Raw genomic sequence first — 15314 nt, 5'->3', positions numbered from 1 at the left:
CATTAATTAATTGAGTAATTAATGCAGAAATCCAGGTAATTCCAAGGGTTCACAAACTTTTTCTTGCAACTGTATATAAGGAACAGGCATAATAATAAAGGTTAAAAGCTGAACTGGTATATTACATTTCTAAAATTATTTTGAAATATCATACATTTTATATATGTCAACATATATACATTTTATATATGTCAACCTCATTTTACAATGAATACAATTTCATTGTAAAAACCAGAATGCAGGGGGAACATTTCCTATCCTGAATAGCTTGTGTGTTTGCATGTTTTAATTCCAGCTCAGTTGTTAAGGACCTAATCAGCTCATTATTGTCCAAATTGGACAACATTTTCAATTTCTCACAGCACTTAGCTGTGGAGTTTCGAGGAAAAACTAGCCTTTAGTTTCAGCTGCAAAGTTGGAGGCACCTGGTCTAGCATGTCCACCTTTGACTTTCTTAATTCACATGGCAAATGGATCAGCAGCCTGACCATAAAGGTAAGGTTGACGGAACAACTCCTCATTTTGTGTGGAATGAGTCAGGGAGCTGCTGCAAGAGTGATGGGGTGAGGGGGGTCTAAGAGAAAATATATGAGCGGGTGCTCTAGAGGCAAGATATTAATAGGCAGCAGAGAGGAGGTGGTTGTTAATAGGGTTTGACATTCTTGCAAATGTTAATTTAAACATCCATTTACGAAGACTTGTCAGGAGATATCCTGTGGACTTCTCCAGCATTCTGCACTGAAGTATCTGATTTGTCTCCTGACTAATGTCAGAAACACCTACAGTATACTGTTTCAGTGAGTTCCAGGTTAGGTCATTTCACTTGCCAGATCAGAGCTTAGATTCCTTTGCTCTTTGGAAGTTCTGTTGTCTTATAATGTTTGCTAAAATGTGAAGCTACATCAAGTCATTTCAGTTGTTATTGAACTCAGTTTTCTTCCCTTCAAAAGTTTGCAGCCCTTCAAAATGTAAAGCAGACATACTGTATATCTTGGACAGCTGCCATCGTGTTTTACTTTACAGGCGGTTAACCTTTAATTTTTTACATTTTGTATTTCACTTTCATATTTTCATTTTAGACCTGCTTTGAAATTCAAGGCCGTTCCCTTACTTTTGTGGGTTTTCTTGAGAAGACTCATACAACTGGACCAGTCTGTTACTATCGTACATACATTAAAGGTTCTCCTAGATGATAGTTGTCCAGTATTCTGCAGTTGGTCTGCAGCACAAACCTGTCAAATAATGTGTCTTGCTTTTACAGTACAAGTATTTTACTTGGTTTCTCAGTTCAGGTTTTACCAGCTCTTTATTGTACTTGATTCAAAATTGATCTTGTTACAGCAGGAAGAACAGGTTTTTTACCACCATTGTTTACAGTGAAGTACTGAGACAGTGAAGGGAAATTAGTCATTTTTGCAGTGTACTAATGACATTTGTATGTCAGATCAAAGGACTAATAAGAGGCAAATTGTAGCTTTTGATTTGGGGTCTAATTTCGCATAAATGTTTAGTCATGTTCGAACAATGTCATTTGTGGTGTTTTCCATCTGCCCATTCCAGGTGAGCAAACACACTGACAGGTGTTTTCTGATTGCTCAGGTCTTCCATGTTACATTAAGTGTGAAAACATAAAAGAGCTGCGAATGTATAGCCTTGGTTCCAACCTTTGGAGTTTACTGTTTGGGTCAAGATGAAGATCAGGTATGATGGAAAGACAAGCAATTGTGAAAAAAAATCCAATAAAAACCAATGCAGAGAGAGTATGCATCGCAAAATCAACAATATGGGGTATCTTCAAAATGAAAGAAGTGAAGTGAAAGTAAAACTAGTCAGTGAGCACTGAAGACTTTTGACAGGAGAATTACAAGGGCTACACTACAAGATTCAGACCTCTCATCAGCATTAAAAACAGAAAGACCAGATTAGAATTAGAATGAGCCACAGCAGTTCTGGAACCTTTATCAAAGTCACTTAAAGGTAAAAGTGTGGAGAAAGAGAAGAACTGCTGGTGATTCTAAGCACAGCACCTCATCTGTGAAGCATGGTGGAGATAGTATCACGGCTGGGGCAAGCAGGACCGCTTCTGGAATTGGCTCACTGGTCTTTGTTGACAAGAAAACTGATGATTGTGGCAGCAGAATGAATTCTGAGGTGGACATAAACATCTTGTCTGCCCGTGTCCGAAGAAATGCCTCCAAACTCATTGAGCGGTAGTTTACCCTGCAGTGAGACAATGACAAAAAACATACTGCGGACCTAATCAAGGAATTCATCAGGAAGAAGAAGTGGAAACTTTTGAACTGGCCAAATCAGTCCCCTGATTTGAATCCTATTGGGCATGTATTTTACTCTGTTGAAGAGGAAACGTAAGTCAGGAAACATCACAAACAACAACTGAAAGTGACTGCAGTTAAGGCTTGGCAAAGCATCTCAAAGGAACATGCTGGGATTTTGGTGGTGATGATGATGAGTCATAGACTTGAAGTATTCTGAAATTTACAGACGTTTAAATTACTTGTCCTTATACAGTCCATATGCGGACCTGAAATCGGGGATGTTGAAAACAAAATATTTTTGTTCTAACACAGTTTAACGTATATACACAAAAGCATCCAGAAATAAAAGCTGTTATTCTATAGTTTTGCCTCGTTTCTACCTTGTAATCTAAAATATGAATTTTAATAGGGCACAGCAACTTTACTTCACTGTCTCAATTCTTAAGCTTTTCACTATGTATTTTGCCTTCTTGTGTTTTGTTGGATTGCAGACTTTTAATTTCTTTCAACCATACAAAGATCTAGGAATGTGCCCTTAGTCTTGCAAATAATGATGAAAATGAGCTTCTTATTAGCAGGATCTTTCACATATTCTAGATTTGAAGATAAATGGCAGTTCACTCAATAATCTGTGGTCGTTACCAACATTGTCCCTCTACAATATATAATTTAGTGGGGGTTTTTGTTCTTCCATAATGTTAGATAAAGTATTACATAAAATGCATTATATTGTTTTTTGTAGTTTATTATGCAGTACAAGTCATATCTGTGTCAATTATCAAACAACCTAAAGGAGTGGAGCTAGTGGACTGTCAGTGGAACCGGATCTGCATGAATCTGCAGTTTGTGTTTCAACCAGAAAGCTAATTAATATTTGCTCTCAGGTTTTTTCTCTTTTAAACTGTAGTGTTCATTATGATGTGTAAGTACTGAGAAAGCACTGTTCTGTTCAGTAGGCTAATATTGGATGCATCACTTGCAGTAAATAGATCTGAAAACACCAGTCTGGAAAAGAAAATAAGCACTGGACAAAAGCAATCGAACAACTGTATGAGGTTATGAATAGTAATGAAAACTGTTTTCAGTCTTAAAGTGAAAGCATTTTTCTTTCTGATTGTACTGATAGCAGAACAAACTTCTAATGACAGGTGAGGCAAACCACTGTTACATTGCACAACTTACGTTGCATTGCATGTAAACGGACAGACTTTCACATTCAGAGACTACATATGGAAGGGTGTGCATTACCATTATTTACCACACAACTGATTTCTTTTTAGTAATTTTTTAGTATATAAAAAACAATATTACCAGTGCTCTGTGCATTCTCAGTGTTTTGAAGCATGCGGTAATACTACTGTCCCATATTTTAGTAAACTTTTAGGTTTGACTAGCAGTATAATGGAAAATGTTGTGTGTTTCTCTTGTCTGTTATTAACATTAAATGAACTCTACAGATGGTATGGTTAAAAAGAAAAATACAGCTAGTTTTCTTCCTCAAAAACCTTTGCATTGTTTATACAGGACAATTTGTAAGAGAAAATGCATTCATTAAGAAAATTAGTATGAAGCAGTGAAAGATGAATCTTTGTAAATTAGAATGAAGCAGTGAAAGATGAAACCAGGAAATAATTGCTTAAGGATCCAAGTACAAAGGTACCTCCTCTGCAGTCACTGTAATAATCCCTTTGGTTTGGCTTGGACTCAGATTGAAATGAAATGTTTTAATGTTTAGGTGAGGCATCTTTGGAGGTAACATTTGATTGCGATGCAGGCAAGTCACTTGGCCAAATGCTGACTTGCAGTTTCTTTTACCAGCATCTTGTTAATCAGTATTCAAGAAAGTTTCTGAATAGCAGAATGTTCCAACTTGAGAAATAAGCTCTTGCTTAAATGGCAGAACACAAAGTCACGATGTGCTTTATTGCTGAAATATTAAATATCTCCAATGCCATTGGCCTAAATCCACAAATTATTATTGGGGCCTATAGAAAGACAAGTAATAGTTAAAATGGTCAGGTAAAAGAGCACATTCAGTTTAACGCATGCTTAGTTGCTGTACAACAAATACTGTGTGAAAATCTTAAGAAAGTGACAAAGAATAAAAGCTTTAAACAGTTCAGTGCATATACAGTACCGAGTTCATTTTCCACAAGTGGTATACAGTGTTGTCAAATTAATTAGTAGGATGTGAAAATAAAGATAAATAATGGAAAGGCTTATAGACATGCTGTGAATAGTGTCCTAGCTTTGGTCCTCAAGGAAAAAAAAAAGATTTAACAATGCTTCATACTGTCAGATAGAGATGTTCATGAGCCAGAACCACTTTCTCTCATATGAAGAAAGGGTCCCAAAAGAAAGGGAATTAAATATGGCTCATCTGTGACAAACCAGAAACTGGAACAAGTCCAGGTTTTAATCAACGTGAATGCACGCCAAAGTGCAGTGCAAGGAAATGCTTCTTCAAAAAGCAAAACTTGCTCTGAAATGTCATGGTACTGTAAGCTCTTGTAACAAGTAACCTTTCTGCCTGCTGTGACTGAAAGCTTTTACATTATTTTTCTTTATCTTCACATTTGCTTTTTTCCCCCCAGTATTATATTGTCACTTTTTGGAGTGCATATTTATGAGTTTGGAATATTTTAATATTTATATGCTCATTGCTACATCGGTTAAAAATTAAACATTAATTTTCACTCAGTGGTACTTCTTACAAATAAGAGTCTGATTTTTTTTTAAAATATATCCGTGATATATTAAGTCTTTGTATATTTCACGTAAAGGAATAAAAACCTAAAAACAAGTTAACTTTCTAAAATGCTAGTAAATACTGAGCTGAAAGGTGGCAGGTTATTGTCACAGTCTTTGCCTCTTAAAATGTATTAGGGCTTTGCAAGAGAATTGCTATCATAGATTGTCCATTGAAGTATCATTTAAAATGATTAAATCAGAATATTTTAAAAGCCAAAACAGCTCACTGCAGTGGTGGAAAAAGTAGAGGTTAATTCCATGATAAAAAGGTAAAAAAGAAGATCATCAATGTTTTTGCTGTGGAGCTTTGTTCAGATGTTTATGAAAGCAGTGAGAGACCAGTTGAGTGACTGTGAGGCACAGGGCTGGAATAGGGGTAGAAGGGGTTCAGGAGATGATGAGAGAGCTAAGAATTGAAATATGGGCATTAAATTACAGGGGGAGCGTGGAAGACTGAAGTCTACAAATGAATGGAGTGTTTGAGAAACAAATTGATCATTGAGAGTTGAGAGAAGGTGTGAATCTAGCTTAAGGACAAATTTGTCTTTCAGAAACCAGAATGACCCTTGATGAATTATAGAATGGCCTGTCATTTTTCCTTCTGTACAGACCGACTTTGAAATTGCTGGTTGTTAATCATCTTGGCTGTTCTCTCCCAGGAATTTAGGACATGGAGGCCGAATGCAGTTTATCTAACTTATGTGCTACCACGCCATACAACAAACTGTAGTGTCCTGGATGAGAGATTCTTACCACATGCACCGTACTCCTGCTTTATGAGAAGAAGAAACAACAATAAAGTACTACATGTTTACTACTCTTTTATGTTTAGTGTTTAATTCAGTTTTAGGTTAAAAAGTTTAACCTTAATGTGGTCACCAAAAATAAATCAGGCAACATTTTTTTATTTTTAATTGGGGAATGAGTGTCCTTTTGTATGCGCTTTAAAAGGGCTGCTGGATTCTTTGATGTGCTCAGTCGTGGCGTCCGATAGAGACAGTACATTAAAGGATAAAGAAAAGAGTTAATAATCCATATCTGTCCCTTCAACAAGGTGTGAGAAAGATTGTCCATGCACATTATTGCAGATTTTGTTTTTAGGTTTTCACTGGAGAAAAACAGCTTTACATCGGTAGTTCTACATAGGTCACAATAATGCAGAGACATTACAATGATACCACAACACTGGGTTAAATATAATAATAATAATAATAATAATTGCTTACACTTATATAGCGCTTTTCTGAACACTCCACTCAAAGCGCTTTACAGGTAATGGGGATTCCCCTCCACCACCACCAATATGCAGCATCCACCTGGATGATGCGACGGCAGCCATAGTGCACCAGAACGCTCCCCACACACCAGCCTTCAGTGGGGAGGAGAACAGAGTGATGAAATATGCATATAGCTTGTTGATCAAAACAATCCAGCCGTCTCTAGGGGGGAGGACTGGTCATTAGCTGCTCTTTCTTTGATCTGATTTTTAAGATGAACCCACATACTCTGTAGTTTAAACCTGTTTTGTCCTGCATCCATCATCATTATTCTGGTGAGGTGTGAGGCAATCCTGAGCCTATCCTGCAGACAGGTGGAACTGAGAGCATATGAGTTTTCCACCTAGATGGGACACGAGGCCATGGAAAGGCTATAGAGAAATGCACATTTTAGCGTATTCAGTGAAACCTAACTGGCTTTTGGGGAGATGGGAGGAAACCAGAGCACCAGGTACAAAACCGTGTCAAACGAGGAGATCTTGGAAGCTCAGTGTAGATGGTTACAAATGGCTGGAGTTGAGCTCAGAACCCCAGAGCTATGAGGCGTCAACCCTAACTGCTACTGTAAGCCACTGTTGCACACAGCCTCTTTTTCTGAGCTTGTAATGGGAATTTCAAATTAAAAGTCAGAAAGAAGCCATCATGATACAGAACATTTGCCTTCAACAATTATTGAAAGTTATTTTCAAGTCTTAAAGTTGCTTTCATCCTATAAATTAGTATTTGTACCAGGCTCATTAAACCTATTTTTGTTCACTGTTTGAAATGTTATCATTACAGAAGCAGCCTATGTTTTTCAGTTTCCCCCTTAAGTATGAACTACATGCCCTTAGGGGGGATAAATTATTTCGGCTTTCCACAAGCTTCAGAAGAGTAGTAGATAACATAATTCTGTGGTGTTATTTACAGCTTTATTGTGCTACATAGAAGCTTAGACTTCAGCATATATGGCAATTGTATTTTGTCTTGTCAGTTAGTACTCAAGCTGAAGTGCTTTTTCTGCTAACTATCACTTCAAGATTGGGTTAGGGGAGATCTATTTCTGAATGCAAAGGATATCACAAAGGAAAAGCCACAGCCACTTAAACAATGCAGAGTGATGATTTATATTTAAATGTGTGGCTCACAGCAAAACTTAAATCACATTTGGTGGTCTAGATTTGCTTCAGGATTTTACTCCAGCAGTTTGCTGTTATTTAAAGTATATCAGTTTAACTTTTAATCAAAGAGAGGAGACTTCTTCAGTACAGAGGTGCTTGTTTCATTGTCTGTAAAAGTGATTTTCATATTTAATAGATAGATGGAGCTATAGACATTTAGTGCTTTATGCAGTGCCACATGTGGTGTATCTTTTAGAGAAAAACAGGGGCTCTTGCTTCAGCACCCTGGAACACGTATGTCGTGGTATTTATATGTAAGAAAGTGATCAGTGTCCTGTGATGGCCAAAACCCATTCACTAATTCAATAAGAAGACTAAGATGCCCTTGTAATGCAGGCAAGTATTAGCATAATTCCAGCAATATATATTCCATGTATAAAGCACCACGGGTTTCCTGGCTGGCAGGCATGGTGGTGCCAGTGTCATGGTTTGGGGCTGCTTTCCTGCCTCAGGACTCAGTTTTCCATCTTTGACAGCGCCTTGAATTAGAGGGTCTATAATCAAATTCTGGAGGTTAACGTCAGGCCATCCATTTGTCAGCTGAAGCTGAGCCGAAAGTGGGTCGTGCAGCAAGACGGGGACCCTCGACGTATAGGCAGATCTACAACAGAGTGGTTGAAGAAAAGACTGTTTTGCATCATGGCGTGGCCAAGTCAGAGTTCAGACCTAAACCACACTGAAACGTTATGGCAGGACCTGAATTGAGCTGTTCATGCAAAAAAACCCTCAAATGTCACTGACTTGAAGTTGGTAAGGAAGAATGGGGCAAAATTTCTAAAAGCTGTTGCGAAAGATAGAGAGTTTAAAGCCATTTCTACGGCAGGAGCAGACCAGATACCAGATACTGAAATTAAGTGTTCCTAGGAACGCACTGTTGAATCCTTTTGTTAAATAATCCAAATATATACCATATCTTTGAATTATCTATTTAGTTTAATTAGGATATCTATATCTTTTATTGAGACTTTCATGAAGATTTAATTACATTTTAGATCTAAAAATCTATGAGAATACCAATCCTAGGGGTTGCCATACATTTTTCCAGCACTTTATTTTGAGATTGTGGTTTGTTTGATTTTTTGGTTTGTCTCCTATAGAATATAATATATTTTATTGCACAAATTACCTAGATAACTTGTTTTGTTAAAACCTAAATAGTTTGCGATTCAGAATTAAAGGAGTTCTGTGTAGCCTACTGCTAATAAAAGCAGTGTGAACGTTATTTTTTGACTTTCAAAGATAACTCATCTATACACTTTATTGTTCTTTTATAGTTTAGAATTTCCTGTCAATAATTTAGCAACTAAAAACTTAAACCTTGAAATCGTTACATTTACTCAACTAAGCAAAGAGTTGAAAGAGTGCAAATATGTGCAAATATTGGGATTTCTCAGTTACTCAGTATAAACCTTTTTTATTAGTCTCTTTTAATTTAGTGACCTTGAAGAAGTGTATCAGTACTCAAAATGCTGAAAGCTTCAATGTTTGAAGCCTTTCCACATAAAAAACACTTGTATGGCTTAAGTTAAATTGTTTCCAGAGGTGGAGTTCTTCTGAAAACTGTCCCAACTGTTTTTTCTAAACAATGAAACGAATAAAATTTGATATGGATGTGAATTTTAAGTCATATTTATGACATACATATTTGCTTTGCTCTACCCCTTGCAGTATGATTATTAACACGTCACGTGTTTAATCTTTTGTAGTAGTTTACTACTTTAGTGTACCTTACAGTTTAGTTCAGTGTAAAGCACATCTCCCTGCGCCATTCCAGTTCTCAGGATTACAGTCAAATTCTGACTTTGAAAAGCGATAAAGGACTTTAAAAGAAGTGATTTTCCTTAACAAAATGTCAGCTAGCGGGACCTCCTGCCTTGTGGTGTGTGGGGTGCAGGGCGGAGACCAATAAGATGAGGCCCACGTTTCAGAGCCTGTGAGACGAGAGATGGTGGTCTCTGTTCGCAGGTACCTGAGTCGAGTGTTCGGCGTGCACCCAAAGGAGACCACACGACAACTGAGCCTGGCAGTGAAGGATGGCCTGGTGGTGGAGACGCTCACTGTTGGCTGCAAGGGCTCGAAAGCTGGCATCGAGCAGGAAGGATATTGGTTGCCAGGAGACGAGATAGTAAGTGTCATTTATGTTTAGAATCGGGTCACATGTTTCCTGTCACAGTGCATTGAGCTTGCACACGTGGAAGATAGATGAATTTCTGAATATTAGCTAGCAGGTCTTGATGATTGCTCTTTTGGCAGTCTGTGTTTTGATTTTCTTATTCTTTTTCAATCCCAGAGGTGTAATACAGCCCGTAAAAGAATATGGATAATAAAAAGCAATGTTTTGTAGTTTGATAATTTTTAATATTATTGTTTTTATTTACTTTGTTGATTACAGAATGTTGTATGTTTTTGATTAAGTCTCCCTACCAAAGTACAAAGTAGAAAAATTGCATATAAGTAATTTGTTCTCTGTGCAGTTCTGTGTTTTCTTAGAATACAAGGAGGTAATTTGATACACCATTATTCTGCTTTGTTAATGCCTTAGCAGTTGTTTAGTATACAATTTTGGTGCCATTCACTTAATTGAATAATTCAAGAGACAGGACATCTTCAGCATTGTGTTTCATTATTATCATCAATACATTTTTAGCACAACATGCTTTATTGCCCAGTTTGTTATAAGGTATGGCATGGTTTGTGCGGTCTTTTTCTTTTGAAAGCATTTTTTAATTTACAGTCACGCCAGCCAGTCTTCTCTTTGTCTCCTTCTGTCTCTGTATCCCGTTAGTTTCTTTTTTAGCACACTATTGTACGTATAAGAAGTACTGTAGTTTAGTGTCTGAATAGATTCTTTACAAATGGCATGTTAAAAACCATGTGTTTCAAGAAGTGTACCACTGAGTGTCTTTCTGCATTCACTTCTGAACACAGAAGCTTTGCTGTTCAGGCACTGCACATGTTCTGCAATAAATGTGAGTAGGTTACAGCTTGTCTTCAAGTGAACAAATTTAATCTGTGTCCTTTTTAAAAAAAGCACATCCTTGTGAAAATATATTGATAGGTCTGGGTTACTTTGTATTGAAATTGCTAATTTCTAAAAAAAAATGTGTTTTTTAAGCTTGTGTATAGAGGTGTAGCAAACAATGGAGTCCTGCAAGAACAGAAAATTCTCATTTTAAAAATCCTTCAGAAGATTTAAGGCGTGTAAGGGGAAGCCATTTAAAACATAAACTGTCATTACTGACAGCAAAGCAATTGTTTATTTTTCTCATCCTGGACAGAAAGAACAACCCAACCCCAAGAGTATGTATTCAATGTATATAATTATTTATTATTGAATCATTTATATTGAAATACCACTGAAGTAAGAAGCATTACCCTGGTCCTCACATAAAAATAAAATCTGATCCTCTGTTCTGCCCTCCATTTTTGAACATCTACTTATCTAAGTGTTTTAGTGGAGCTATTTCAGTTTGTGAAAGACATGAAAAAGACCCACTGCAGGCTGAGGTGTCTTCATCATGTCCCCTGTGGTTATTTGTACAAAGCTAGGCATCCCTTCAAGAGAAAACAGAGTATGAAGCTCCCAGGTGGCTGATGGGTCCCTGTGGCACAGGGATACCATGGAGATTACTGGGTCAATCAGGGTGGTGTAAATCGCTGGGTTTTCCCAAGGGAATCTGGTGCCAATGCAGGTGGGTGGGGCAGAAGATGGGGTTTCCTTGGCATTGTGTGCGACGACAAATCCTCCACCTGTTTAGACACCTGTGAACTACGTCACTCCTCCACCTGCTACCGTAACTGAAAAGAAGCAGTTAGCAGTCTACACACCATCGGGGCACTTGCCCCTACCTTCTCTCCTGTGCTGGTAAAAAAAAAAGAAGTTCTGTAGCAGTGAACTGAATTACTTAGCAGTTCTTTCTAATCTGAAAAGTAAGGGATATTACAAAAGGAGCCGGCTACCAGAAAAGAACCTCTCCTGTTCTCTCCTGGTTCCCTGATCCCTCCCCTTTGTGTTATTATATTGTATCTAAAATATCAACATACTACAGTATATACTGTATATGAAAATGAGACATTTTTTTATATTTTCATGTGATGGAATTATCCATGAAACACCTAGATAATACCTTGGGAAAAACAGAGAAATGATCAAATATAGAAATAGTGTAGCATTATGATGGGGGACTAGTTGAATACGTCCAGGTCTTCAATTTCAAGCTAATTACTGTTGCATTTCTTTCATGGTCAGGGACCAACATTACAACATACTATAATTGTAATAGCTTGTCAATGGAACATCACTTGGTGTCAAAACTAAGTAATATTGTAGCTTTTCTGTGAGATTTTTGTTCACTGCATTTTCTGTTGTTATTTTATTTAGCAAATAATACATCAGTCTTTCAAAGAATCAGGATTGATATTTTATTTTTCATATTCAGTCATACTTGGATATTTCTTCAATGTTATTATACTTTTTATAATTATTTGGAAGTGTACAAAACTGACAAAGTCTGCAGGGCTTTGATTCTTCAGGACCAGGAGTTCTGCCATCTGTTTTTAAACTAAACAAAAATTTCATGTTTTATCCTTCCTTCTGCAAAACTCAGAATGAATGTCCTGTGTGTAATGGGCTTAAAACGCAAGGGAATTAGCACCACAATAGCTCTCAAAGCCAGAAATTTGGAAACAAAAATTGGAAATCACTCCCCCACTCAGGAACCCTTGTTATTTGTGTTATGTCTTGTAGTTAAGAAGTTAACTCCCTATGTGTCAGGATTAGTTTAGATGTGATATTACCTTTAATCCTCCTTATACAGCACATAGCCCACTTCCCTGGGCTTCCTTTTTGTTTAATAGTAACCTCTCTCAAGGTGTACAGTAGTGCCACTCAGAAGTGCAGCAGGATTTTAAAACAGTTTTTTTTGGATCACTTGCTATCACAGGAGCAGAGGACTGAAGGCAGTAAGGTAAGGGTATGTTACCACTATTTAATTACTATTTTGTTTTTACTAACACTGTCACTCCATGACAAACCAGGATACCCCAAACACACCACTGTCTCAGGTTTTAATATACCGTCATTGCCTATGGTCTGCTCTGTCAAAGTTTCCCACATTTCCACATTTCAAGTGGCAGCTGGATTGGACCTGTGCTTTCAGATATTAAATATCAGGTTATGGATTTATCAGGGTCAAAGGTTGTTATTACACATTCATGAAGTTAGAGTGGGGAGCTGCATCAGCCTGCGAACTGTAAAAGAACAAGAAAAAACACAACATTTTGGCTGCACAGCCTTCGCCAGGTGTGTCAAGACCTGACGTAGTTGTGTTTGTTCTTCATTCTTTTTACTTTTCAGCATGGAATGAACCTCTAACTGTTCATTCATTTCTAATGTTTTATATAGCAAGGTCAGTTTTTGTTTTCCCAGTCACAGTTAATGTTCTAAAGAAATCCCCAACAATGCTGGTATTCAGCCTCAAGCTAATTTGTTTAAAAAGCAAATAAAGACATGGGATTCGCTTGAAGTCTTGGGGATCCACCTAGACAGCAATAGAGAAGGGCTTGTTTTTACTATATGTACACCACACCTTACCAGCTAGATAGAAACTCAATACATTTTCTAAATAAAAAGGTAAAAGGTAAACAACTGAAATGGAATGTACACCTGTCTCATTGCAACCCATTAGATTATTTTGCTCACAGTAACAACGAAACACAACACTCTGTAAATAATCTAATTGTTCATGAGAGCATCTGCGAAAATAATATAACCTATATTCCAGTTAGTTAATAAAAGTACGACATCACATGGATGTGTGATCAAAAGGGGCAGCCTAAAGCATTTTGCTCTTAGGCCACCTTAAATGATTTGCAATTTTATTTTTGTTAACTGTGTGAACGTTCACATAAGAGATCAGTGAGTGTTAGCCTGGGATTAAACTGAAACTTTACAGGCCTGCCAATTGCTAATTCCAAAGTCGTTACTTGATGGTGGTATTCTGTTTGCTGGCAAATTGGGATTGGTTGGTGTGTCAAGGTTTAATTAAAATTGTGGGGCATAAAACGCTTTAAATCAGCACTCTCAATCCAGATTAGGCTTTGTTCTGTCTGAGGTCTTGATTATTTAATTGGAGCCCAGAGTTATATTTATTAGGTATTTTTTTGTTTCAGCTCTGCAGCTTCTTGGGATTTAAAATTTACCAAAATAATCTGAAGTAATTTAAAAACTGCAACTTTTATAAACAGAGAACTATGCAAAAAGTCTAATCAATTACTATGAATTTTAGGGATCAATTAAGCAACAGAGAGTCTTAACTGGACTGAAAACTAGCAGATCCTGTGGTCACCTGGATCAGAATCAGAAAGCCTTGCTTTTAAATTTCCAATTAGTTTTTCTTGATTTTAAGGGTTTTGCACAGAACAGATGGCATATTTAATATTTAAAGTATTTACACAGCTAGAAACTGAATGTCATCAATATGGGATTTTACATTGACTGACCTAAGACATTTTGATGAGCACTTTCAATGTCAATAATGCTTCTCTTCAGATCGCATTAACCATAATCCTTAATCACAACCACTCTTTAAACCAAGCTGGAATTTTTAAAAACTAGAGTTTTACAATATCAACAACCTTTCGCATTCAGTTACATTAAAACCTGAAGTGGTGCAATTTGTATTTATACAGTTTTAGGTGCCCTTGATTTGTCACAGAATGACCCTACAGTGACTCATGACTCTTAAATATCTGCTCGCTACTTATCTGTAAAAGTTGCTTATTCAAATTAAAAGAAACTGAAATATTGGACATCAAAACGAAAAGCTGCAACAATGGCTTAACATTGCATGATTCGTGTTAGTGCCTTAACAGCTACATAGAATATCTTTAAACCTGTTTCTTATTCTGCATTCTAAACCTTGCTGAAGAGTACACAGGTATCATCCGGAACAACATTCATTCTCCATGACCCTGTGTCATTCTGTCACTGTCTCCACATTCAGTAAATGTTAATGAAGTATCGTTTTTTGGGTGAGTCATGAAACAGCATCACGTGCACAGAAACAGGTTTGTAGCAAGCATATATAAATGGGTGTCAATTGTAGTAATAGATGTGATTTTACTAATAGTAGTCGTAGAACTCATCAATGATTTTTCCTCCCTGTCTTCCTTCTCCAGCATGCATTTCATAAATCAAAAAAGCAGTATTAGTTTAGGGTGGGTGTGGTACTGTAGGATGTGTGTGTCCAGCTTTTCACAGCAAGTGAAATCACAGTGGTATTTCAGTGCAGACCAATAAAATATATTATAACACAAATGCCATTTAGAGACCTTTGCAACAAATTTCAGAAATCTGGCCCAAAGTTAAACAGTCGTTATGTTGTGTTATATTGCAATCCTATTTCTCCAGAGCAGGACATAGTCAGATAGAATGTTTTTATTGGGCTGTAGCTTGTATTGCTACTGTCTGCGTTATGTCTGTTCTGCAGACTTCTGCTTCCTCAGTCCTTGGATTTTCATTGGAATGGTTAACAAAATAAATCAGCGATGATAGAGGAGCAGTAAAAAGCTTAAAACATACATTTAAAGGTGTTTTACTTAGCTCCCTGGATTCACACATTAACCAATAGGGAATATAATCACGCATTCAGAAGTGTAAGCATTTGCCTTCTTTCTAAACAAGGTAAAAAATGTGACATACAGAGGAATTAATTACCTTTTTAAGTTGTCATCCACCAGCAGCAAATTGTGAAAAAATAACCAGATAGTGGATCATTATAACTGCCATTAAATAGCAAATTTAATTGTCTTTTATTGCATCTTTATATTCATATGTTTATACTTTTTGT

The 15314-nt window shown here is 36.9% G+C and overlaps 1 protein-coding gene across 5 annotated transcripts in view; it reads left to right on the top strand.

Moving 5' to 3' along the window:
- The window catches only part of zmynd11 (zinc finger, MYND-type containing 11), a 56570-nt gene that overhangs the window by 21945 nt on the left and 19311 nt on the right, over positions 1-15314 (top strand). For 3 of the 5 annotated variants that reach the window (XM_088918529.1, XM_088918530.1, XM_088918533.1), the window contains exons 3-4: positions 9430-9589; positions 12408-12437. In XM_088918529.1, the coding sequence (XP_088774655.1) occupies positions 9430-9589; positions 12408-12437 (190 nt within the window). The remainder of the gene's footprint in view (positions 1-9429; positions 9590-12407; positions 12438-15314) is intronic. The other 2 variants (XM_088918531.1, XM_088918532.1) reach the window with 2 other exon arrangements.

This window comes from Atractosteus spatula, chromosome 6 (genome assembly GCF_055471065.1).
Source record: "Atractosteus spatula isolate fAtrSpa1 chromosome 6, fAtrSpa1.hap1, whole genome shotgun sequence".
NCBI classification, from domain to species: domain Eukaryota; kingdom Metazoa; phylum Chordata; class Actinopteri; order Semionotiformes; family Lepisosteidae; genus Atractosteus; species Atractosteus spatula.
This window is presented reverse-complemented; position numbering and strand designations above follow the sequence as displayed.